The sequence below is a fragment of the Lissotriton helveticus genome, chromosome 3_1 (assembly GCF_964261635.1).
Source record: "Lissotriton helveticus chromosome 3_1, aLisHel1.1, whole genome shotgun sequence".
Taxonomy (NCBI): Eukaryota; Metazoa; Chordata; class Amphibia; order Caudata; family Salamandridae; genus Lissotriton; species Lissotriton helveticus.
In genome coordinates, this window is record NC_136061.1 from 500,260,066 (window position 1) to 500,285,457 (window position 25,392).

Below are 25,392 nucleotides of genomic sequence, written 5' to 3' on the forward strand. Positions count from 1 at the left end.
CTGGGGGACACCCCAGGTCACAGCACTGGCCTCGGATAGTTGGTCTCCCAGCTGCACTCTTTGGGTCCGGCCAGTAAGAAAGGACTTAAGCCACTTGAAAGCTTGTCCTGTTATTCCCAACTTCGCGATGCGGTCAAGCAGAATAGTATGGCTGACCGTATCAAATGCTGCTGACAGATCCAATAGAATCAGGGCACATGGCTGTCATCCCAACAATAATTTTAAATGAAAGTGAGATCCTTTATAAAAACCAGATAGGACGTCGCAGTGGCAAACAATAAAGGAATTCAAATAAAGGGGAAACTCGAGGAAAAGAACAGTATAAAAATACAGTCTTCGGACGATAAAATTGGTAGCATCAAAAACCCCGTCAGTATTCCAAATGAAAATCTTATCATCTCAATCGAAAATGGAGAGAGTCGAGATCCTGAGCGGAACCTCGCCTCGGTCTTGTGCGAAGTAGTGAGCTTTGGTGCGGTTTCAGGACTCCGTGTTAACTGGCCAAAATCTATTATATTTCCCCTTACTTCAGCCACAACTCCATTCGAACAGGACTACCCCTTGCAATGGTCGACTGAAGCAGTCTGATACCTAGGAGTCAAGAAACACAGACTCTGAGGTTGCTTTTCGTGAAAATTACGGAGTAGTTATTAGCAAATTAGAAGATGAGGTGGAGGGTTGGTTCTGACTGCCGTTGTCATTGATGGGCAGAGTTTCCATTATGAAAATTGTGATACTGCCCCGTTTTTTGTTCCTTTTCACTAACATTCCATTGGTACTCCTGTGCTCCTTTTTTATTTTTATTTTTGAAAACTTTTTATTGATTTTAAAACAAGAAAACAAAAGAACAATACAAAACAAGGCAGTGCATTAAAACGTGTCATCACGTGGTCCGTGGGGGGGGGGGGGGGTACATAGAGGAATCAAGCAGTAGTGCAACCAATAATTGGGGGGGGGTGAGGGGGGGAGGGGGGGGGAAGGGGGGGGAAGGAGACCAAGATACATACAAACAGCTATGTTCCTGCGGAGGAAACGTCAGGTTGGGAGGAAGACAAATCAGCATCAAATTCAGACATTGGGGGAGTACATATATCTCCACGATATGCGTTCCATGGGGTCCACACTTTCCCCCACGTGCCTGGTTTGCCACGGGAAACATACACAGTTTTTTCTCGAAACATGCACCAATACATGTTTTGTGTCCATCCCAGAAGTGTCGGAGGCTTCTGAGCGCCCCACAATTGGGCAATATCACGCTTGGCTACCATGTTTCCCAAGGTCGCCCAGCGGAGCTGCGCTCGATTGTAGTCATTCGGCTCCCAGACATTCAACAAGCATCTTCTCGCTTCAGGCATTAAGCGCACTCCCGTGACCTCACTCATTACTTCATGCACGCGGTTCCAATAACGTATCACAGCAGGGCATTCCCAGATAATATGAAGGAACGTAGCCACCATACCGCATCCACGCCTGCACAAGCCATCCATCGAAAATCCCATACGAACCAGACGTGGGCCGGTCACATACACCCTATGCAGAATTTTCAGTTGGACGAACCGAAGACGTGCCGGGATAGCTACTTCCTTCGGGGAAGAAATAGCGGACTGCCAGTCCTCATCATCGAGTTCCAGACCATCTCCGGTCCACAGCCCTCGAAGACTAGCTAGTAGATCAGTCCTGGTATTGATCAACCTTTTATAAATTAGCGAGATCGTGCTATCAGGAACGTGACCATCCAGAATCCGATCCTCGAGCGGGGATGCCTCCGGCACGTCCGAGCCTAGTGGAAAAACAGACAAGACCGCATGCCGGACTTGCGCATATCTGAAGAATTCCTTATCATTCAGCCCATACTCAACTTTCAATTCCTAAAACGTCTTGACCCTGCCCTTGATCCATACGTCATCTACCCTAATGATCCCGATCATGTCCCACCGATCAAATCCCTTCGGTTGCCAAAGGGAGCCCAGTTTATCCGAAGCATATAGTGGGGTAGCCCGGGTCGGCCTATCGGCCCATCCCGTGGCTGCCGTAGCTCTACGCCACACCTGCACTGCTGTTTTGGTGGGGCCTGTAAGAGTGTCACCAGCTGATTTCGCATATAGAGCCCTATTGTAGTCCCCACCGGGCAGCAACCATCTGTCCATCGCAAAAGCCGGGTTTAGTGGGGGAGTGTAGGTGCCATGGTTGATGGCCCCCAATTGAGAGGCCCAATAATAGCGACGAATGTCCGGGAGAGCGATGCCGCCATCGTACCAAGGGAGTGTGAGCTTCGAGAGGGCGATGCGAGGATGGCCCTCCCATAACAATTGCCGCTGTAGACTCTCAATCTCACGAAAATATTCCGCTGGCACTACATCAAGCGTGTTTTGAAGCGCATAAAGGAATCGGGGGAGCGACATCATCTTAAACAACGCAGCTCGTCCCAAGGGAGAAAGGGGGAGCTTGCTCCAAGTCCCGACAGCCGCCCGAAGGCGTCTGAGAGAGGGCAGCAGATTGCGCTCATACCGAAGTGTGGGGTCCAAGGTGACAAAAATTCCCAGATATTTGAAACCATCTGGTACCACCGGAATAGGACAATCACGGGGCAGGAGGGGAGTGTCACCGGAGAGAACATAAACGCAAGATTTAGACCAATTGATAACTAAGCCGGAATTTTTAGGGAAAGAAGTCAAAACGTCAAAAAGGACGATTAACGACTGTCAGGGCGATGTGAGGTACAAAAGGATGTCATCTGCATACAAAGATACACGGTCTTCAAAGTCCGGAGACCATCGAATACCCTTCATGGATGGTTCCCATCGCAGCCAAGCCGCCAATGGCTCTAAAGCAAGGGCAAACAAGAGTGGGGACAGAGGACAGCCCTGGCGCGTACCTCTACCGAGAACAAAGGAGGCCGAGACACGTCCATTCACCACCACCTGGGCTAAGGGATCAGCATAAAGCAATCGAACCCAACGGATAAAGGTGGGCCCAAACCCGAATTTGGAGAGGACCGCCCAAAGATAGGGCCATTCAATCGTGTCAAACGCCATGGTGGCGTCCAAAGACGCCAAGATGGCCGACTCTCTCAATGTCCCGGCTCGCGCGAGGACTCCATGCAAGCGCCGAAGATAAAGTGCCGTATTGCGATGTGGTATAAATCCAGACTGGTCCGGATGAACCAGATCGCCTATAACAGCCACCAGACGGTTAGCAAGAACTTTGGCCAGGATCTTGGGTTCAGCATTTATTAGGGAAATAGGCCTGTACGATTCACAGCGGTCACGTGGCTTACCCTCTTTATGTATAACCACTATGGAAGCCAGTCTCTGGTCAGGAGGAAGAAACCCTTCCGCCAGTGATTCCAGAAACATAGAGCGCATATACGGTGCCAGTACATCCGGACGAAGCTTGTAGAGTTCTATAGGGAGTCCATTAGGGCCAGAGGCCTTCCCGGAGCGAATCGAACGGATAGCGGTCGCAACTTCATCCGCCGTAGGCGGAGACTCCAGCAGGTTCCGCTCAGATTCAGACAAACATGGTAGCGAGATATCGCGTAAAAGCATGTGGGAGTCCTGCTCCGGTCTATCGGACACAGGGGAGTACACCACCCGGAAATAATCGGCGAACCTCTCAACAATCCCAGCAGGATCCGTGATACTTTCACCATTCGCGTCAACTATAACAGGAACCACTCGACTCGCGCATTCTCTCCTATCCAACCAAGCAAGCAACTTCCCAGCCTTATCTCCCACATCATACAAACGTCCCTGCTGTTCACGACTCATCTCCTTCGCTGCATCAGTCACCAGAGCTCTGTACTCATGTTGTTTCAGATCCAACAGATGAAGCCTCTCAGGGGAGACTCCAGCATCCAACTCTCCCTCAAGAACGGTAATTTCAGTCTCAAGACGAACAACCTCCTCTCGTCTACATCTCTTAACAGTGCCAATCGACGAGAGGGCCTGCCCCCGAATTACAGTTTTGTACGCCTCCCACAGGGAGACAGAAGAGGATACTGACACCACATTTTCGGCAAAGTAGTGATCAATTGTCTTAAGTAGTTCCGCTCTAATCTTGGGATCACGGAGGTACCATGGGTTGATCGGGGCCACTCGACCCTCCGATCCCCATGTGCATTCACAACCAACCACAGTGGGGAATGATCCGAAATACCCCTGGCAAGATGTTTCACCTCCCCTATACGGGAAGTCTGGGAGGAGGGCATCAAAACATAATCCAATCTCGAAAGGCTGCCGTGGGCCCCAGAGTGAAAGGTATACTGTTGTTGCCCAGGATGATGTAATCGCCAACAATCGGTCAGCCCCAGCGCCTCCATGAAGTCCCCAAGCCAGGATTGGAACTTAGCGAGAACTCGGGGAGGGTAACGATCACACATCCCAGATACTACTGAATTAAAGTCTCCCCCGACCACAAGCAAACCCTCGGGGACTCCCAAAATCACACTTCCCAAATCCGCATAGGTCGTAGTTTGAAGACCTGGGGGTATGTAAACAGAAAACAGTGTAACCACCCTACCCTCCCAACGCCCCACAATGGCGGCGTACCGCCCTCTATCATCAAGTATAATGTCGTCAACAGCGAGGGGGAGGGAGGTCCGGATTAGAATGCCCACCCCTCTGGAGCCAGAAGTGAAACCTGAGTGTGCAATGAGACGATAGCCACGCCTATTCATGGCGTGGCACGTATTACCCAGCAAGTGCGTCTCCTGAAGCAAAACCACATCAGGGGACAGGCGTCTCAGTAACTGCAAGACCACTCCCCGTTTAATTCTGTCTCCCAAACCATTGACGTTCCAACACAGTATCCGTAGTCCCCTACCCCCATCCCAGAGTCCACCCCAAGTCTCCCCCCACGCCAGCCGCGACACCACAACACAGAAGATCATCAGCATTATGCCTTGAAAAAAACAAAGAAACACATCCCTGAACTTCCCAACCCCCCAAAACAACATCATACCCCCCACCCCGCACCCCTGCGTTAGACTCAAAAGCCACCCCAACTCGCAGCGTGCCTGTTGCCCTAACATACAACTAATCTACGAAAAGAACCCCAGAGGAGGAAGTCACACCCGCCCCTCACCCACACCCCAGTAAGACAATGGAGTTGCAGTCATTATCAGTATAGCATCGAACCATTGCCGAAAGTCAAAACGTTGGTCCGGGAGCCGATGTCGCTCCCTATTCCTGCTCCGTCGGGCCGCCCTCCGCTCCACCGGAAGGTTCCGATTGTTCAAACCACCCTCGTCCCGTAGGTAGCGAGTCCAACCAGTCATTAGCCGCTTCAGGATGATCAAAGAAAAATGTTCTATCATTGTGGACGATACGCAATCGAGCCGGGAAAAGCATGGCATATTTCATGTCCCTGTCTCTCAGTCTCTTCTTCACTCCTTGAAATCCCAGCCGCTGCTTCTGGACTTGTTGGGTGAAGTCCGGATAAAAGCTGACCGCTGCGTTCTCATATTCCGTGGGGCCTGATGTGCGGGAAGCCTGCAGTATCACATCCCTGTCACGAAAGTTGAAAATCCGTGCAATGATGGGGCGCGGAGAGGCACCCAGCTTGGGCGGGCCACCCGGGACACGGTGGGCCCGTTCTACTGCAAAGAACTTGCTCAGGCCCTTGGGCGCTAAATGATTTAGGACAAGGTCCTCAACCAGTAGGTCCACAGCTGACGATTCCGTCTTCTCCGGGACACCGACCAGTCGGACGTTGTTCCGTCGTGCTCGGCCCTCAAAATCGTCCAAGCGACGGGAGAGATAGTCACGGGCGGATCTCAGATTACCGACCTCCGTCTGTAGGTCAGAGACGTCGGCGATGAGACTAGTAGTCTTCAGGTCGAGAGACTTGACCTTTTCGTTGGTTTTTGCAAGATCCGCCCTGATTAGATTGACATCTATGGCAACAGTGTCCAGCTTGTGGGTTAGGGCCTCATACTGTTGTCCCATCGCGGCCTTCATCCCAGCAATGGCGCACATGACGTCTTTCAACGACGGGTCATCCCCCAGCAGGGATGCGTCCTCAATGCCGGCCGGGGGTTTAGCCATTCCGCTCGGAGAGCTCTTAGTGAGGGTATATCGGTCCATGACGTTGGATTGGACAGAACCTCCTCGAGCTGCCGGTCTGGTCTTGCGCCTCTCCGCTTCAGGCTTGGTGGCCATCTTAGGTCGTGTGCCCCGGAGGGTAGTCTGAGACCTAGTGAAAATGGCTACACTCGATGTGCTCGCAGAAGCTCAAGGAATAAAGTGAGGACCAGTCACTAGGCAAAGAGCAAGAAAGTCCAGATCTCCAAGCGAAGTTGCGAATAAATGAGTGAAGCAAGCAGCCCGGGCGACCAAGGCAAGGTCAATGACGTAGGATCATCAGAATCTAAACCGAAAGTAGGAGACCGGGCAAAGGAGGTTAACGCATGCCGTTGTTATTCAATTACTACCTGGCTGGCAGAGTAGGCAAGCCCGGGGCAGTGCCATGGAGCAGGCCGCAAATATTCAAAAAGCCATAACTCAGGTTCCCGGAGACCAAAGCAAAATCCGCCAACGGATAAATGATCAGCAGGTTCACGACCACAGAAGCCCGTCGTCCAAATCAGGATTAGATGCAGGATAGTCGATGGAGGTGGCGAAGGTCCGGGAGCTCTGAGCTCACGCGACCATCTTGGGTGCGCGCTAAGCTCCTCCTCTGTGCTCCTTTTTTAGGCGGCTCATTGCATTGATGGTTAAACTGGTTTGGGCAGGCAAGCAGGCGAGGGTTCGATGGCAAATACTTACGCTTCCGTACCACATGGGGGTACTGGGTGCGCCAGATTTCGACTTATATTACAGGACAGCACAAAGTGCGAATGCTTACCACTGGATGCATGGGGCCCCGGACACCCCTCACTTGCGTATAGAGGGTGTTTGTGGCTGTGCCTCTCCCAATGCCAGCGTTTGTGTTTTTGCCTGCCGATCACAGGACGGGTATATTAGATTCAGTGAATGCGACAACGCATGCTTGGCACCACCTTTTAAAGCTACAGGCGGGAGCTATCTTGTATTCACTGCAAACTCCACTAAACTGGTGTCAGTGGCTGTCTCCCTGTACAGAAGGAGGGGTTATACGAGAGCTTAACTCAATAGGTGTACGGGTCATAGGGGATTTGTTTGAAGAGGGCACGGCGAGACGCTGGAAGGATTTGGGGAGGGGTGATATAGCAGCCTCCTCTCTTACTAGGTTTCAATTCTACAGGACTAGACAGGCATTGTTGCATATCTTAGGAGGAGATTTGCTGGAACCGCCGGAGCTCCCAGTCTTGTCCTATGTCACCGGCGTGGATAGTGTCCAAAATATATAAATTGTCCATGTCTTAAAGGGAACATCATTTTACTAAAGCACGTTTGGCCTGGCAGAGAGATTTAGTCAGAGACATCGATGATGCTGTGTGGACGTACTATTGCACTAGTACGAAGCGCATCTCACTAAACGGTAGACATCGCCTGATACACTTTAAATGTCTAAACAGGGTCTACTATACACCAGAGAGACTGCACAGATACGGCCTTAGAGAAGAGGAGGGCTGTGAAAGATATGGTGCACAGTTAGCCGATTTCTTACACCTGGCCTAGACATACCTGGGGATATCTAAGTTTTGGGAATTGGTTTTTAAAGAGTTGGGAGAGATGACTGAGGTAGAACTTCCACCGAACCCGCGCTGGCCCTCTTGGGCTACTCTAAGCCAGTACCTAGGGGGTGTGCATGTTGATTGACATGGGACGGCTTCAGGACAAAAGCATGGTGGTGATATGTTGGTTGCGAGGACCGACTCCTACCATAGCTCAGTGGGCAAACGATGTGCTGTATTGCAGCACCCAAACGGACAATTATAGTGACTTACTACCTCCACGTAGCAGACCAAAGAATTTCTGGGCATAGCATAGCACATACCGAGCGGCGATACCTCCACCGTTGTAACACCACAAGAATTAAGGAAGGCCGGATTGGATCCATAATTGTACTAGACAGCCTAGTACTCGTACAGGGACACGAGTGCTGTAGTCTGTAGATGCGGAAGGAATCCTTGTTAAGTATTTTAATGACATCACTAGGAATGGGTCCATAGCTGGCGAATTGGCAATGAGGAAGGAAGATGTCTGGGAAGGCCAACGAGTTGTCAAGTGATAGAATATATCTGCTTTTTCATTGGAAATGTGCCGTATGATCTCTGATTGCTACTTGAAAATGGAGAGAGAGTGATTGTGGAACAAAAACAAAGCTAAGCAGGAGAGCTCCCCAAAAGAACATCATTGGTCCTGGATACCGGAGACGCTAAATAGCCACTAACAGGGAAGGAAATTCAAACTCCCTTTTTAACAGTAGGCTGTCCAACGCATCTTGGAACATAGAAGGAAAAAATAAAGATAAACTGGAGCTAATCCTCGAAGATTCCCTGGCAATGGTCACAATTCAAGAAATCTGGGCAACATAGCCCTTCGATCTAAATGATTATTTTGTTTACGACAAAGCAGCAGAACCGGTGACTCAGGGTTATGCCAAAGGAGGACTAGCTATAGTGCTGCATGAGGACTACTTTTGGCATCAGGAAGTAATCCCCATGTATCAAACAAATATCCAATGCTTAACTGACCTATTAATTTTTAACGCTTATATTCCACCAGGTCCCTCAAATGATGTTCTTAAGATAAAAGCATTTGAAGAAATAGAAAAGGTGGTGGAAGAAAGCATTCCCTCCTGTTTTCCTTTTAGGAAACTTCAATGGGAAAATATCTAATGATCTCCAAGAGAAAAGGGAATATGGGGAACAAGTGGTAGCTCTATCAATTCCAACCAGGGATCAAGGCAGATAAAAGAGGGAAAATCATCTTATCTTCTCTCCCCATAATAAACGGTGTCATCCTAAATGGACGCACTGAAGGATACATACCGGCAACCTTCACAAGAATAGGCAACTTCAGCTCTTCTATTTTAGACTGCAGGATCTGCAGTCAAGATCTGTTTGACAGAGTCGCAAAATTAAGTACCAAATTCCAACATGGAAGTGATCATGCAACACTAAGACTCGAAACTGAAATAACACTGCAACGCACCTCTCTGGCCCATTATGCATCTACAAAGTACTGGAGTCGTGAATCAGGCCAAAGGGCGATTATCATGGGCATCCATTGCCTTTAACAAAATCAACCACAAAATCGACAATGCAAAAGTATTACATTCACTTATTCCTTGGACCCAATAGCAAATTTTGAATTAGTGCTTAACAAAATAATGCATGCTCTACAGGCGTCTTTAAAACAGCGGGACTCTCAAGCAAAAACTCACACAAGAACGAACCCAGATATAAGAGCTTCTGCGTTAAACAATCTAATTAGTCTGCAATTTCATAGAGCCGAGAGATCCCTTTAGGGATGATTCGTTTGCGCTTAATAAGTCCACAAAGTAAGTAAGTAAGTAAGTAATTTCTACAGTTTTCAGAGACAAGAGATCAAGAAATTAAACATCTAAAAAAATGCCAGAGAAGGGAAAAAGAAAAAATTCAAAAATCGCAACACAATAAAAACTGGGTCGAAATCCAAATTGCAGCAAAACAAAAGAATACTCGGCGTACTGGAGCTTAATAGCCAAACAAACAGGAACTAAGAAATCCTTGCAAGCTTCACCAGTTCCCCCAATCGAATGGGAAATATATCTGCGTAATCTATATAAACCAAATTTTAATCAAGAAAACCACCAAGTATTCAATGGGAAAATATTCAAAATACTTCTCCCCCTGTGGCTCGCCAAATAGAGTATCATATAAGGAGAGCAAGATCGTCTGCTGCAATGGGCCCAGACCAAATTCCAATGAAAGTACTACAAAGTAAACCAGAGGAATGGAGTAGGTTTTTGGCACCACTATACTGTCATTGCTACTTTACCGGGAAAAGCATTATGGTAAATGCAGTTTGCAGTGCACGCTTACTTGGTACAGATAAAATCCAGAAGCACATGTGTCTAGAGATGACAGCACTAATCTGCACCAACTCTGGTGGAACACTCCAACAAAATATCAAGTAAGCGGGCACTACAAACTGCATTTACCATAATGCTGAGGGGCGAACTATGCTGAGAGGTCCGCAGTGTGCTCCCACCCTTTCCTGTTACATTCCAAACTTGTAAAAAGGCTTTGCAATTAACGTGACAAGCTAAGTTACACACATAAACCGGAAAACACAAACTGAGATTAACGCCTAGAAAGGATTTAATTTGTAGTTTTTCTAATTAAAACAGTATAAAATAACTTGGATGATACAATGATTCCTTCGTTTACGAGAAGTGCACTTGATTTTGAAGATTTTTACTTACCAAAACTCTGTTCTTCACATCCTTGACTTTCTTATCGAACTCCTTCTGCTTATCTAACATCACAGTTGTCTGTGTGCTTCCCACCTGGTTCTGCAATTAAACATGTAGAATTAGGTGGCAACGTTTGTGAAAACTAAACACAGCAACATGTATGAACAACATTCAAAGTGATGCTTAGGGCAGACTTGGCTATTTTCAGAACATTATACATTAAGAAATGTCCTAAAACGAGAACCCAAATGTTATTCTGCCTGTATGAAATAGTGTACCCTCCATAATTATGAGATTTCTCTTTGATACATGATACAGCATATGTTTCTTTGTCATTTGTTTATTGGCATGTAACCACTAGGCAATAAGTAACATTACATTAAGCTTTGCAAAGTAATATTACATAGTTTAATCCTTCCTTGTACTACTGGCAAATCACATTCTCTGTCCGAATGAATACACAGCAAACTGTGCTGGGGCGCACACTATTGTCTGCTCCTCCTTCTCCTACTGCCCACCCCCTTCAGACATCAGTTTCATTGTATGCACAAAAGTGGGAGAGAACTGTGTAGGACAGCCTAAACCAATTACTACAAGATCTGGAATTCAGGGAACAAAGGTACACTTCAAAGGTTGCCCCCTCAATACCTTGAGCCTCTGCACTTAGAGGTTCAGGGGGGGTAGTGAGGGGGAATTGGGTAGAGGATGAGTGGATAAGGTACACAGAAATGAGAGGATTGGTATGGGGCACATATTAAGCTCGGGCATTTAGAGCACAGATATGGAATAGAGGCTTATTTATCTCACATTTTGCACTGCACCCAATCAGTGTATTCTGCGGTACATCCATAGGTCTACTGAGTAAAGATCAATGGCAGTTAGGAATCAGTTTGTGTCTTCAATCAAAGCTAGCCTAGCATGTTATGTTTTGAGGAGCTACCTTAAGTGTTGATGATTTGGCTCTGCCCTCAGGAGATGGGTTAATGAGGCCCAGGATTCCCCACAATCTTCTTCACAGCTTACCCCTTAAGCTTTTGATTGTTTACAGCAGGAGCCAAATGGCATGTGGGCTCTAAACTCATCACATTTACGTCCTACCCTTGCTTGAATTTATCACAAATAATTCCTCCCATCACAATACTCTTCCCCAGAATAAAAGCCCCTTCCCCTGCCATTGCTCCTGTCTTTTTTGTCTCTACTCAGGGATATCGGTCCTGTCAGTGGTGGCGGGGCCTGGTTAACCAGCACGTCGAGTAGTAGAGATTACTGACAGTCTGGTGTCTTTGGTCAGCAAAGCCTTCTGTGAGAGACTGGAGCCGCACTGTACAGTGTAGTTATGCTGTGTTGCACCAGGTGTCAGCTCAGTGGAGGATACACAGACAGAGTCAGGCTGATCTTGTGCATCTGGGGCAGTTCTTCCGGGATGGAGAAAACTGCTGGTGAGTCCATGATATGGCGCCATGTAGAGGAGAGTGGAGAAGTCCCAGAGAAGGAGAAAAGGTGGTGGGTCTCATGGGGACATTTTTTAATTACGTTTTTCGACCAGAAAGTCCCTTCTTTGGATAGGTAGACGGATTCTATGGTCTTGCTGCCGAACTGGTTTGCTAATTTTGGAGGATTGGTTCAGTTTCTAGTTCTTAAGAATCATTCTAAAGATGTTGTTGTATTCTAGCTCCATTCAACAGGTTAATATTATGGACAAAAGTAGCAAAACAAAAGCATGTTATCTATTCCTCATCTCCAAAGAAGATGATCCTATTCCAGCACGGTGTCCCTGAAGAGCAAGTGGGGCCTGTGCTGCTAATTTACCATCTCCCATGTCTCAATCTGAGGTACAAGACAAGATTGAGGCAGCAGTGACTAAAGCTCTAACCAACCCCAGATAAAAAAGAGCTCCAAATCACCAAGGGGAATGGAAGAAATGCTGGAAGCGTCAATCGTAGTTATCCCAAAGCCCGGAAAGGACAAAACCCTCTGCAGTGCATATAGACCAATCTCCCTTCTAAACATAGATATTAAACTCTACACGAGCGTACTCGCGACCCGGCTGGCGCCTTACATGCCCCCATTGGTGGAGCAGGACCAGACGGGCTTCATACCACAAAGGCAAACAAGCGATAACACAAAGAGGGTCCTCCACCTCATTGAAAAAGCATCTCGCACACACGGGGAATACATGTCACTGGCCATAGACGCCGAGAAGTCCTTCGATACAGTGTACTGGCCCTATCTAGAGCAGGTCCTGCAGAGATTCGGCTTTGGCGAGAAGTTACACACCCGAATCCTGAATGGGTACCACTCACCCAAAGCCACAGTTCGAGTAAATGGTCAGACATCGTCCTGATTCTCCATAGGTAGAAGTACCCGGCAGGGGTGCCCCCTCTCTCCCCTCCTTTTCGCGCTCTATATGGAGCCGTTAGCGCTGAGAGTTAGGCACCACCCCCTCATAACCGGGATCAAATTCGGTAGGAATGAACACAAGATCAGTTTATATGCGGATGACATCCTTCTCTCCCTCACCAACCCGATCCAGGCACTAAGAGCTCTTTTTGTCGAATTACATTGCTTTGCACAGGGCTCTGGTTTTAAAATCAATATGGATAAGTCTACCGCTCTTAATATCTCCCTCTCCTCGGCCACTGTAGACTGTATACAATACGAACATCCTAAACAATGGTCCACCTCCACGATCACATACCTAGGAGTGCAACCAGGCTCCACCATACCGGCCACTATCACTGCTAACTATGATAGGCTCCGCGCCCACATTCGTAAAGAACTGGGCCAATGGAAACACCATCCCCGTTCGTGGCTGGGTAGAATAGCGGCCACCAAAATGACTGTACTCCCTCAGATCCTCTACCTCTTCCATACTCTCCCTCTGCGCGCCCTCCCCCCCCCCCCCATTGGCTGGATTCAGCAAACCCAGTCGGATCTGGCACAATTCATATGGCAGGGCCGCAAGCCGCGGTTCAAGCATGCAGTAGCAGTCCTACCCCCAGAACGTGGAGGCGTGTGGATCCCTGACCTACAACTCTATTTCTACGCCTCGCAACTCCGGTATCTGGTGGAATGGAGCCGCCTGGAATCTGAGAAGCATTGGTTATTCCAAGATCAAGCGGTCGCAGCCTTCCCCCTGCAGGGTATTCCCTTTCTCCAGAAGACGCATAGACAACCTAATCTCTACGCGTCTTATATCACCAACACGATCATGGAAGCTTGGGACCGCACTAACGTTCTCCACGAGCTGACGTCCTTTCCCTCCCCACTTACGCAACTATTTAATAACCCAGCTTTCCATCCGGGCATGGACCCTAAGGCCTTTACTAACTGGCGCCCCACCCCATGCCAATCCCTGGGACACCTGTTTGACCTTGACGGAATCATTCAGTTCCCACGACTCAAAACAGACTATGGTATCCCGGAGACGGGACGACTGCCCTATTTACAGCTCAGGCATTGGGACTCCAGCTGCAAGTTAAACCTGGCGCTCAGCTTCTCTTAACCCCGTATGATTACCCTATCCTCTGATAAAAAACTAATTTCTGACCTCTACCAACACTTACTAACAACTACTACACTCACATAGAATACAGGACGGGCGCGATGGGAGCGGGAGTTGGGTAGATCGCTCACCCACAAACAATGGGATGACATCTATTATAGGGCTCGACACTCAGCATAACACTCAGGCCTTACTGAGATACTGACTAAAGTAGCTACCTATTGGTACTATACACCAGAGCGTCTTCACCATTTTGACCCCACCTGAGCGCCCTGTGTTGGAGGGGCTGTGGGAGGTGGAACACCTTTTGTTGAGTTGTGACCGCATTCAACCATATTGGACCCCATTCCTCGATGAAATAGATTCTCATTTAGACACACCACTCCCGTGCTTCCCCACATACATCCTCTTGGGCCTACCCAATCCAATAACGTATCCTCTGAAATCCCGGAAAGGCCGACTAATTGCCATTGCACTGGGAGCGGCCACCTAAAATATACTGCCGCATTGGCGCTCTCCCCAGCCCCCACCACATTCTGGATGACTGCAGAGACTATGGATGATACTGGGAATGGAGGAGTTATCCCTCACACTGGCGGGCACAGTGGTTGAGTTTCCAGAGCTGTGGCGTCCTTTCCTGACCTTGCTCATAACTGAATTCCTGGAGCTGAGATGCCATCACTATCTTAGGCTTCTTCGCCTCGCTGACACGCAAATTCCACGGGAGCACAATCCCAAACGGCCACGATAACTCCCTGTACATTCAACATTTCCCTTTTCCCCTTTTTTTCCTGTTTATTTTTCCGATTTTGTGGACGAGGGAGGGTGGGTGGGGGGGATGCGGGTGGTGGGGTGGGGTTGTATATGTTATTCTGTTTCTTCTGCTCCCTTTAAATGTCTTCTTCCGCAGACCCGCTCCATGCAGGTTACTTGGTAATGCTATCACTGTCGACACTTGGTGTCCGTATTACATTGTCTCTTGGGAGCAGGGGGTCTTGTTATCCTTTTCTCTGTTTGAAAATCAATAAAAGATTTAAACCATAAACTTAGAGGTATGGGGTCCCCCTGACAAAGCCTACAGGTCTTCTATAATTGTGATAAACTAGCTTGTAGCACGGGGAGGGTGGTAAGGCGCTGTAGCCCTGTTTTCATTATCATTATAAAATGATTGCCCCGTTTGTGCTTTATGGAATTGTAACCATGCTGATTATATTGTTCTTATGCATTTCGCTGCTTGTGTTGGCTGGTATACTGCATTATAGAGCATGTTAGTTAAAATAAACATGTTAAACTATACAGTGTCTCTATTTACTTACGCTGTGGACAAGTATGAGTGTTTGAAAGAAAGAGTGTTCTTCCCGCGATTCCTGAGAGGAATGGAGTGATATGTTCAAAGTTGTCTAATCATTGGTAGCTTTGCTGTAGTACGGAGAACGAATGAGACACAATAGCTAGTACTGATGTGGGTTTTCTGGTACACCAATACACACTTAGGTCCTGGTTTCCTGCGCATAGTTCTGTGTATGTGCAGAATCCCTGCAACAGGATCTTTCTGTGGCGTTTGATATGGTCTCTCATGCCATTTTGCTAGAGAGGCTGGAACTGATGGGTATTACAGACCACACCCTATTATGGCTTAAATCTTTCATTAGCAAGCATACTTAGGTAGCCTTTCTTCCTCCTTTCACCTCTGCAGCAACACCATTGGATTGTGGAGTTCCGCAGGGTTCAGCTCTCAGCCCTACCCTTTTTAACATTTAAAAGTCATCTTTGGCTACTATTGTGGAGTCCTGGAGAGTGGCAATAGTATTTTATGTGGATGATACTCAACTCCACTTGGCCTTTCGTGAAAATGCTCCCTCCTGTTTGAGTTCTTTTCAGTCTTGCCTCAAATCTGTTATGGACTGGATGAATACCAGTTTTGTAAAGCTGAACTCAGACAAAACAGAGATTATTTTCTTAGGTGCTAGGTCAATTCCTAATTCCAACATCTGGTGGCCATCTGAGATGCCCTCGCCCCTCTCTGGTGGTAAGGAACCTTGGGGTCAAATCTTATTTGAGGTTCCCTTTTGAGCCTCAGTTCAAAGCACTATCTTGCTCTTGCTTTTTGACCCAATGAAATGTATGGTGAACCTCAGTGTATTCTAATAGTGTGTATCTCGGGCTTTCAACCTTTCTCATTCAGCATCTCCAAATTATCCAGCTCTCAGCTGCCTGTCTAATCCTGAAAATCACTCCATGAGTTTTGATTTGCTTCTGATCAACAGAAGGATCCAGTTTAAGGACCTCAGTGTTGCCTTTAGGATTTTAAACCATAGGGGACCTCTCTATCTTAGGAGCTGCTTTATTTTGTCTCTTCAGGCAGAATGTATGCGTTCTAACAACCTCAAATTGATTCAAACTTCCCATATATTAAGTCCAGGACAGGAGGCCAATCTTTCACCTTCCTGACTGCCAGGCTGTGGAATGCTCTTTTGAAATTGCTTTTAGAGAAGGGTTAAGAACACTTCTTTTTAACTGTTCTATTATCATTTCTGAACTTGGTTTCTGGATTCTGACGTTGTGGTTGAATTTTTCTGTGTTCAAATTAACACTTTCATAACGTAGTTGAAGGAGCTCTGTAAAGGAGAAGAACTGCATACATGAATAAGATAAGACCCACCACAAAGAATGTAATGGGAAGATTTGATGTATTAAATAAGAAAAATCGTTATTCCTATGAATAGGCTCCAGCTCTATTTTGGTCTCATTATGCAGGTGCAGGAAAGTTTGGGGAGTGAAAGACTTTTGAATTGCTTACAAGATATTTTTGGTGGCATACAATGCGGAAAGATTTAAACACCTAGGCAAAGGACTGCTCCATAAGTGCTAAAATGAAAGATGTTATTGATTATTACGTGATCAATTGTGTCTGCTTTTAAATCCGTACAAGCTACAGAGCTTCTACCTGGAATATTAGTAGTACTAGATCTTTTAATCAAATATGCCCACAATATTCCCCTTTTTTCGACAGCTCACAAGTTGGTACAAACATTTCTTAAAAGAAGTTGCCCGTTCACATGGTCTACCTAAGATTCAGTCACAGATAGATACTGTCAGTGTATTTCTAAATTCTGGAACACCTTGTTCCATAAACTGGGAACTTTAAATTTGGAATCAACCTGTCATCATCCTTGGACCGATTGCCAGACAGAAAGGTTGAATCAGACTCTGGAGCAGTATTCAATGCATTATATGATGAACCAGCAACAACAGAGGTCAATGTGGCTTCTGCGTGCAGAGTTTGCCTATGATAACTCTCTAAGCAAAAACTTGGGGTATTCTCCTTACTTTTGTTTTTACACTTTTCAGTCAGGAAGGCCAATCTTTCACCTTCCTGACTGCCAGGCTGTGGAATGCTCTTTTGAAATTGCTTTTAGAGAAGGATTAAGAACACTTCTTTTTAACTGTTCTATTATCATTTCTGAACTTGGTTTCTGGATTCTGACGTTGTGGTTGAATTTTTCTGTTAGCGGAGGGAAGCCACGTGGGGTAGGAATGCACTTTAGAAATGCATTGTATTGTATAGCTATATCTTCCCCGCCCAGAGAATATAACTAACTTCAAGACGTATTCTCTGAAAAGTGTGTGGAGTGGGTACCCCACACACAGGGAGGATGATATTACAAAAGAATTAGTGCCATTAGAAGACTCAGCATGGTAGACTATATCTCTTTTTAAAAGAAGGACACAGGCTTTGAAGAAATAACTGGAGAATAATCTCTACAAGCAATTTAAAAGATATTCTACATGGCAGCTAGTGTCCTCATCTCTCTTGTGCCAAAAGCTTAAAGAGATCTTCCTATTTATAATGATTACAGAGAATTGACTTATAATGCTATCGCCAATTGGAATAGTCATCTTTTGCCTCTTATATCCGTACCTTTGAACCAGATACAAGCTGCCACGGTCTTTATTAAGTTGGGTCTCACAGGGGCTTACAATCTGGTGGGGAACATAGGTGATGATGAATGGAAGATGACATTTAACATTAGACAAGGGCCTTACCAGGTATTTATAATGACCATAACGCACGGCAATGCATTTGCATATTTCCAGCATTTGGTAAATAACATATTCAGAGATATTTTGGATATCTATTCAATTATTTGTCAAGATGACACATTAATATTTTCACAAACTTTACAGGAACATTGAGTTACAAAAGATTATCTACTCATTCTTTATATGCCATATTGAAGAAGCATATTTTTGAAGCTAAATAAATGCCCTTCCAAGGGTTCATTATTTTGGACAAGACAATCAGTGTGGATCAACAAAAAGTGTCAGCAGTTGTCAATTGGCCGATGCCACAGTCAGTCAAAGATATCCAGTGATTCCTTGCGGTATAAAAATTGGCATGGAGTGGTCCTAGGAGGATGGGACTACAGCCGAACAGTTCAGCATGATGTGCTCTTTGTGTTCAAGGCATCTGCTTAGTCCTCTCCCTAAGTTAGGAGGACCCCAAATTCATCACCTCTCACACTGCTTGATATATTTCCAAGCTCCCTTTTGTGCGGTAGCTATACACTCTTTAGCATGTAAAGGTAAAGTTGCTTTACCAAAGGTATGTGAGGTGGGTGTGGTTGTAGGGGCTAACTCCTCTACGCCGCGGAGTCAGAGTTTTTGCATGAATTCCGCGTTTCCAACAGAGCGCAGAGTTGGCAAACTCTGCAAACTCCGCTAGGGGAGCGGAGTTCGCCGCCTGGGCTTACTCTCTATACTCCTGCGTTTAGTGCTGGGAACTGGTGTTTGCAAGTAGTGTTCGTTCAATGTTATTTTCAAGTTACAGGACTGAGTTTGAGTTCACCCTTAGCCAACAATGCATGAGGACAAAGACAACCTCAGATTGTTTTCTTCCACCACTAGGTTCAGACATTGAAGTGCCCGCTCTGAGACTGACAATGTTTCTTCACCAGTGAACTTTGGTGCCTTCTATCAGGAGTTCTACCCCAGCGACGAGAAAACCCTAGCAATATTTGTAACAAGCCCTCTAGACTTCCATTTTGGAAACCATCCATCTTCGATGAACTGTGATGGAGGACATCTCACTGGACCACAAATAGGGATCCTGACTGCTGAACGGGGTCAACGCCGCTCTCAGGGATTCAGGTTATATTTGGTAAATTACTGTTCTGGGTTTTATGGGGAGAACATCCTTCTGGTGTTGCCCCAATTACAAGGTCATCATGTGACTACAAAGCAACTTTGAAGAAAAATAATTTGCAAATGCCGTAACACTAGATGGCAAAATGCAGAAGATGTGCGGCTACTGCCACAAATGCTACAAACAAATATTTACCCCTTTGTACATCTCACTTAAACTAAGGTGAAATTTGTTTGGGGACTGGAAACTAAAGACATATTCTATATCAGCTACTATTTTACAACGTGCTGATCCAAAGCTAAAATACATTGTAGAAACTGATGCCTCTTTTGTTGTGGGGGTGATTCTGTTGCAGAGAAATCCAGCAACTGAGTCTTACATCCAATAGCCTACTTCTATCATACCTCATATAATGCAGAACAGAATTAAACCAAATGCTACAAGAACTACTGGCAATAAAAGAGACATTATAGCAATGGTGGCACTATCTGAATGAGGCGGCCTTTACAATAACAGAAAGCATAGATCTTAAGAATTTGTGATTTCTTTTGAATCCATGAAATATGGCAATGCCATATTTGTGAACTGGATGTTATTCTTTACCACCAGATTATTTTATCATATAACATACAGACCTGGAAAAAGTAATGGTAAGGTAGATGACTTATATAGACCCAAGGATGGTGGTAGCATAGCAGGTGAGCCCCTAAGTATTCTTGACTATTAAGAACACATTATCTTTTCAAATTAACACTTTCATAACGTAGTTGAAGGAGCTCTGTAAAGGAGAAGAACTGCATACATGAATAAGATAAGACCCACCACAAAGAATGTAATGGGAAGATTTGATGTATTAAATAAGAAAAATCGTTATTCCTATGAATAGGCTCCAGCTCTATTTTGGTCTCATTATGCAGGTGCAGGAAAGTTTGGGGAGTGAAAGACTTTTGAATTGCTTACAATATATTTTTGGTGGCATACAATGCGGAAAGATTTAAACACCTAGGCAAAGGACTGCTCCATAAGTGCTAAAATGAAAGATGTTATTGATTATTACGTGATCAATTGTGTCTGCTTTTAAATCCGTACAAGCTACAGAGCTTCTACCTGGAATATTAGTAGTACTAGATCTTTTAATCAAATATGCCCACAATATTCCCCTTTTTTCGACAGCTCACAAGTTGGTACAAACATTTCTTAAAAGAAGTTGCCCGTTCACATGGTCTACCTAAGATTCAGTCACAGATAGAGACTGTCAGTGTATTTCTAAATTCTGGAACACCTTGTTCCATAAACTGGGAACTTTAAATTTGGAATCAACCTGTCATCATCCTTGGACCGATTGCCAGACAGAAAGGTTGAATCAGACTCTGGAGCAGTATTCAATGCATTATATGATGAACCAGCAACAACAGAGGTCAATGTGGCTTCTGTGTGCAGAGTTTGCCTATGATAACTCTCTAAGCAAAAACTTGGGGTATTCTCCTTACTTTTGTTTTTACACTTTTCACCTTTCACTTCAATCAGAATGTATTGATTACTTATCTGTTCCATCTGTGTCTAATTTACTGGTTTCCATTTCCTCAGTTCAAATTGGCACCCATTCACACCTCCATCAAGCAAATGGTGATTACATACGATTTGCAGAAAGGCACTGAAGCCGGTGCTGTCTTAGAAAGTAGGAGACTGGGTCTGGCTATCCTCGTTTTGTGTCGATATAAGGGTTTCATTCTAAATTTACTCCACATTTTGTAGCTCCATATCATATGTGGAAAAGTTGTGGTGCAGCGGCTAGGGTGCCTAACTCCGGACCACGGGGTTCACGGTTTGATCGCCGGCTGCAGGTCAGCCCAGCACCATGTGACTCTGGGCAATAGCTCGCGTAATCTTCCCGAGGGCCCCCAGCGTCGGGAAACCACTTCGGAGGTAGCTGTGCGCTTTACAAATTCAAGGTTATTATGTCTGTGGGGCAAAGGGCGGTCTCTTTGCCTCTTCCAACTTGGCAGAAGGTAGATCCTATATTTCCTGTTCCTTGGTTAAAACCACTTTCTACACCTCCAATTTTACTTAATGGGGAGCCGAGTTTTAGGTAAAATTAATTTTGGATTCAGGAAGAGTAGGGAATCAGCTACAGACAATGACACCTAAACATCGCAATGTCTGACTGTTCACTACCTAATGATTTTATTAATGCTTTCACAACCCGAAAGTACATTCCAAATAACTGATACCTTGCTTCACTGCCATAACCATACTTTTCTATGACTCATCAACCTATGGATATCAGTCTTCTTAGATATGTTGAGGTGTGTTTGCATTTCTTAAAACAAACTCAATAAAAAGATTTGAAAATTGAAATCAACTTCAGCATTTAGATGATGGAAAAATATATGAACTCAAGGGAGCTGCCTCTTGTAGATGATCCTCAGATGGTTTGAAAGTGTCAATAAGTACACCCTCACAAACCTGGCCATAGAAGGCAGGTGGCTTGGGGTAATAAGGATAGTGCATGTCTCACCAGTAGTTGTGGTCAGACGAAGATTTGCTTCAGCCTTACATCTTACTTGTGCTTCTTTCACTGGAAATTCAGTCAGTGGTGACTGGGGCCCCAGCACAATAAGGGACGTTTTCAGAGGAAATGAGAGAAACTTCAGGGTCGTTTGCAGAGGGGCATCTATTTAGGCAGACACTTACAGAGCCTGCTCGCCTACCACCATTGAGTGTTGTAGGACTCTGGTCTGCAGTTCAACCACCATTTCCCCTATTCCCTCACATTTGTTATTTTTTTCACTTTGGTCCCCACAAATTTAGAGAGGTTTAGGCTGTGCCTTTTTCTTCCACTTTCTTTACCAGCAGCTGCTACTGCTGAGTATTTGACAGTTCTTCCTATCTCCTGGTTATCTGACAATAAGCGCCTTCACTGTGGAGCCTGGCTTTTCCGAAGGTTTTTTTACAAAACAGTATTTCACTTGCTCACCATGTGGGAAGAAATGGAAACTTTACACCTCTTACCTAAAATACTTTTCAGCCTGCCTAATAATTAAGTATGTGCTTTTTTACCTGAAGTGTTTTAGTTGGTTTGCGCCCCCTTTGTAGCCCTCCTTCCTGAAGAGTGGACAGGCAGTTCTCTTCCAAAGTGGCACATCAGTATGACAGATTCTCCCTCAACCCCCTATTCTACCATTACTCCTTAGCCACTGTAGTTTGATTGTGTGTTATTTTAGTGGTCACACTAATTAGTGGGAGAGGAGTTGGGGTGACTTATCGCCAGTCCATTATTTCCTGTATTTCTGACAACTGCACAGCTAAAATCTTTCAGAAATTATCCTCTTTTATTTATTTCTTGTGTAATGGGGGAAGCACTTGTAAACAGAGGAATGCAGATTTTATTTTATACTAACAAATATTTTGTACCAGTATCTGTGCATATTTCTCGTGGGCTATGCAACAGCATTTTAAAAAACATGTTTCTTCTCAAAAGTATTAATTCTGACCAAAATACTGCAATATGTTACGCACTGCTCTAGTAGTTTACCTGGTCACATTCACGGGCATACTGCAAGATTTTCCGTTCTTCTTTCAGGCAGTTGCTAATGACCATAGCCATTTGCAAAGGGTCTTCTTGAAAATGATCCTAAAGTAAAAAAATATATATATAGATAAATGACTATGCAACCCTTATTACAATTTCAGATTATAGTTACCACTGCAGCCTTCACAAGTTTTATAAATATATTCAACATAATAACATTCAAAGAATGTTCACGTAACAAGCTGAAGAGTAGCGTAGATAGAGTGCATGCTGGTCCAATGCCATACGGGAGGCATTTAAATAGTCACGGCATTTCCACTCCTCTCAACCTTTAGCAGCATCCTGGTCGAATTTAAGGGTATGGTCTCATTTTTCCAACATTGATTCAGCAGGAGATTCTAATTTTTTCTTTTCAGAGCATACCTGAAACCTTGTGATTAATACACATTAGGCCTTTAGAAAAGCTGTTGTCACATGTATTGATGGCTTATTTCTTCTGCTCATTTGAATCAACGAAAAAACAAATTCTAGCAGGTCATGTTTTTCAAAGCAGCATTGCTTTGATACAAGGCCTCCATCTGACGCTCTAATCTCTGGCTGTAAAATAGTCAGTTGGCAGCATTGCCAGATCGCTCTCTTCAGCATCACATCCTCAAAATGACTTTGGCTGACTGCAGAACACAACAAGGAAGCCCAGGCCATTAAAGAAGGGCATATGGCAGGAGAATGGGTATAAGAACCATCAGAATGTGACACCCACCAAAGGAGGATGAGTTATGAAGTGTGCATTTCAGCAAACATCACATTGCCTTATGGAATGCCTAGCTTCCCTTTAACAGAGCAAGCATGGGCCCAAAAAAAAAAAAAAAAATTCAGCATGCAAGATATTTTTAAAAACGACTTTCTAAAGGTGCCACACAAAAAGCATTGCCACGGATGGCTTGGGTCTTTAAATGATGACGATTGGAGAGATGCTCTAATGGCCCCCAGAACAGTCACAGCCTCAGGGCGGCTTCGCCTGGTCCAAATATACTACTTACACACCACTTATCTTACACCGCTGCGCCTCCACTGCGCTGGGCTCCGCCCCGAGGCATCCTGTCCACACTGTAACCAGCACCGGCCTGATTTTTTCCATATGGTATGGCTTTGCCCTGTGATCGCACACTTCTGGGAATTATTGATAGGGTAACTTAATGAAGTTCTAGGCTGGGAAGTGCCTGTGAATCCAACGAATGTACTCCTGGGATTCACTGACGGTCTGCACGGCTCTAGAGCCGACAAACATTTTCTAAATACAGCCATGATGGTGGCCAAGAGAGACGTTGCGGCAAATTGGCTGAACGTCACTGCCTCGCCATATCAAAGTGGCGCAGGGGGGTGGACTGGTGCGTGGCAGAGGAGCGATCCTGTACGAGGCCAGAGGATGCCCGAAGAAGTATCGCATGGTGTGGGGTAAATGGGTGGGGGTGATTGAGGATTAATGCTCTCTTTGATCACTTGCGAGATGTGGTGGGTATTACGCTGATTCCTATTGTTCATCAGTCATGTATAATGGCGTAAGGACACTATGTTTCTCATGTGTGCTGAGATCTAGACCTGCTGTTGGTCTTTTGTCTTTTTGCGAAGGCCTCTTACAAAAATCAATGAAATTGGTTATCAAAAAATAAATTAATTGCCACCTGCAGATACAGGCTGGGGCTTGAGGACTTTAATGAACAATAAAGATCAATCTTAAAGGGGCGTGGCCACGGCAGCAACCAAGATGGCCGCAGCCGCTTGAAGCTCCGCCGGCCGGGAGATTTTATTTCCCACTTGCCTCATGTAGGAGCCACAAAATTTAAGCAGACCTTCTCCTGCTGACCCATGAAACTGCGGAGAGCAAATTGGCGCTGGGAGCGGCCGGCTGAGATGCCCGGTGCGGGCGCTTGAGAGACCTGCATATCGTCCCTGCGATGACCGGCGGCCTGCCCCGAAGAAAGTCTTGATCCTGGCGGGTACGTGAGTGGCTGCCTCGCGGGCTTCTGGCGCTACCCCGTACTCCTCCCCACGCTCATCGCTGCGAATCCCTCTCCCCCCAGCCCCCCTACTAAGGCTTTTCTTTTCCCGTTCGTGGCGTGGGGCTCCCGGGGCTCGGTAGGCCCTGGGGGCGTGTCCACGCCGGGGCCTCGATTTCTGCGCTTGGCGGGAGGTGTGGTGGGCTAGCGGGAGGGCCCAGGCTTGTCCCCCAGGAGCTGTGGCGGAACTAGTTCCCGCTGGGTGCGCTGTCTCCCCCCAAGCCCCGGCTTGTGTGTGGCGGCCCGCCCAGATGCCATCACTTCAGCGCATGGTCGCGCTGCTGGGCCCTCTTTACCCCTGGACGCTATGATCCTGTTGATGGAACGGGCTCTGGGCCTCTTAAACAACGCTGCTGGTGCCTGGCGCTGACCGTCGCCTTTGGTTCACGCGGGGAGGCTCCGGATGCCTGCGCTCCACTCTCATATCACTGTGCCTACAGTATTTCCTTTCTTTGCATTCCCTGCATGGCGCTGAGTGCCTGCCTGAGGTGCTGGGTGCCTGACAGCCCGAGTTCGCCCTGAGGCCTTGTCCAATGTGTGCTGTGGGCCCGGTACCTTTCCATGCGGCAGGAAGAGCCTGCCTTGTCTTCAGCTGCTGCCTGGTTTTGTCTCTTCGCTACCTGTCTCCAAAGGGCATCGCTGGCATTCTCCACTCAGTGTTCGCACTCCACACCGATCTCGCCCTAGCCTCTCATTTTGTTGCCTGCTGACCCTCGGGGCTACGGTGCGCCTGCTCTTCTACTACTGCGTAACTTTCCGCTCCACTCACGATCATGAAGAAAGATCCTAAGCGGAGTAAGCTGCAGTTTGATAAGGCTGCTGGGCC

At 46.2% G+C, this 25,392-nt stretch overlaps 1 protein-coding gene across 3 annotated transcripts in view; it reads right to left on the reverse strand.

Annotated features, from left to right (window-relative positions):
* STAT1 (signal transducer and activator of transcription 1) overlaps window positions 1-25,392 on the reverse strand; it is a 786,410-nt gene that overhangs the window by 693,042 nt on the left and 67,976 nt on the right. For all 3 annotated transcript variants that reach the window (XM_078680398.1, XM_078680397.1, XM_078680399.1), the window contains exons 4-5: window positions 22,513-22,611; window positions 10,336-10,425 (exon numbers count right to left, since the gene is read on the reverse strand). In XM_078680398.1, the coding sequence (XP_078536524.1) occupies window positions 10,336-10,425; window positions 22,513-22,611 (189 nt within the window). The remainder of the gene's footprint in view (window positions 1-10,335; window positions 10,426-22,512; window positions 22,612-25,392) is intronic.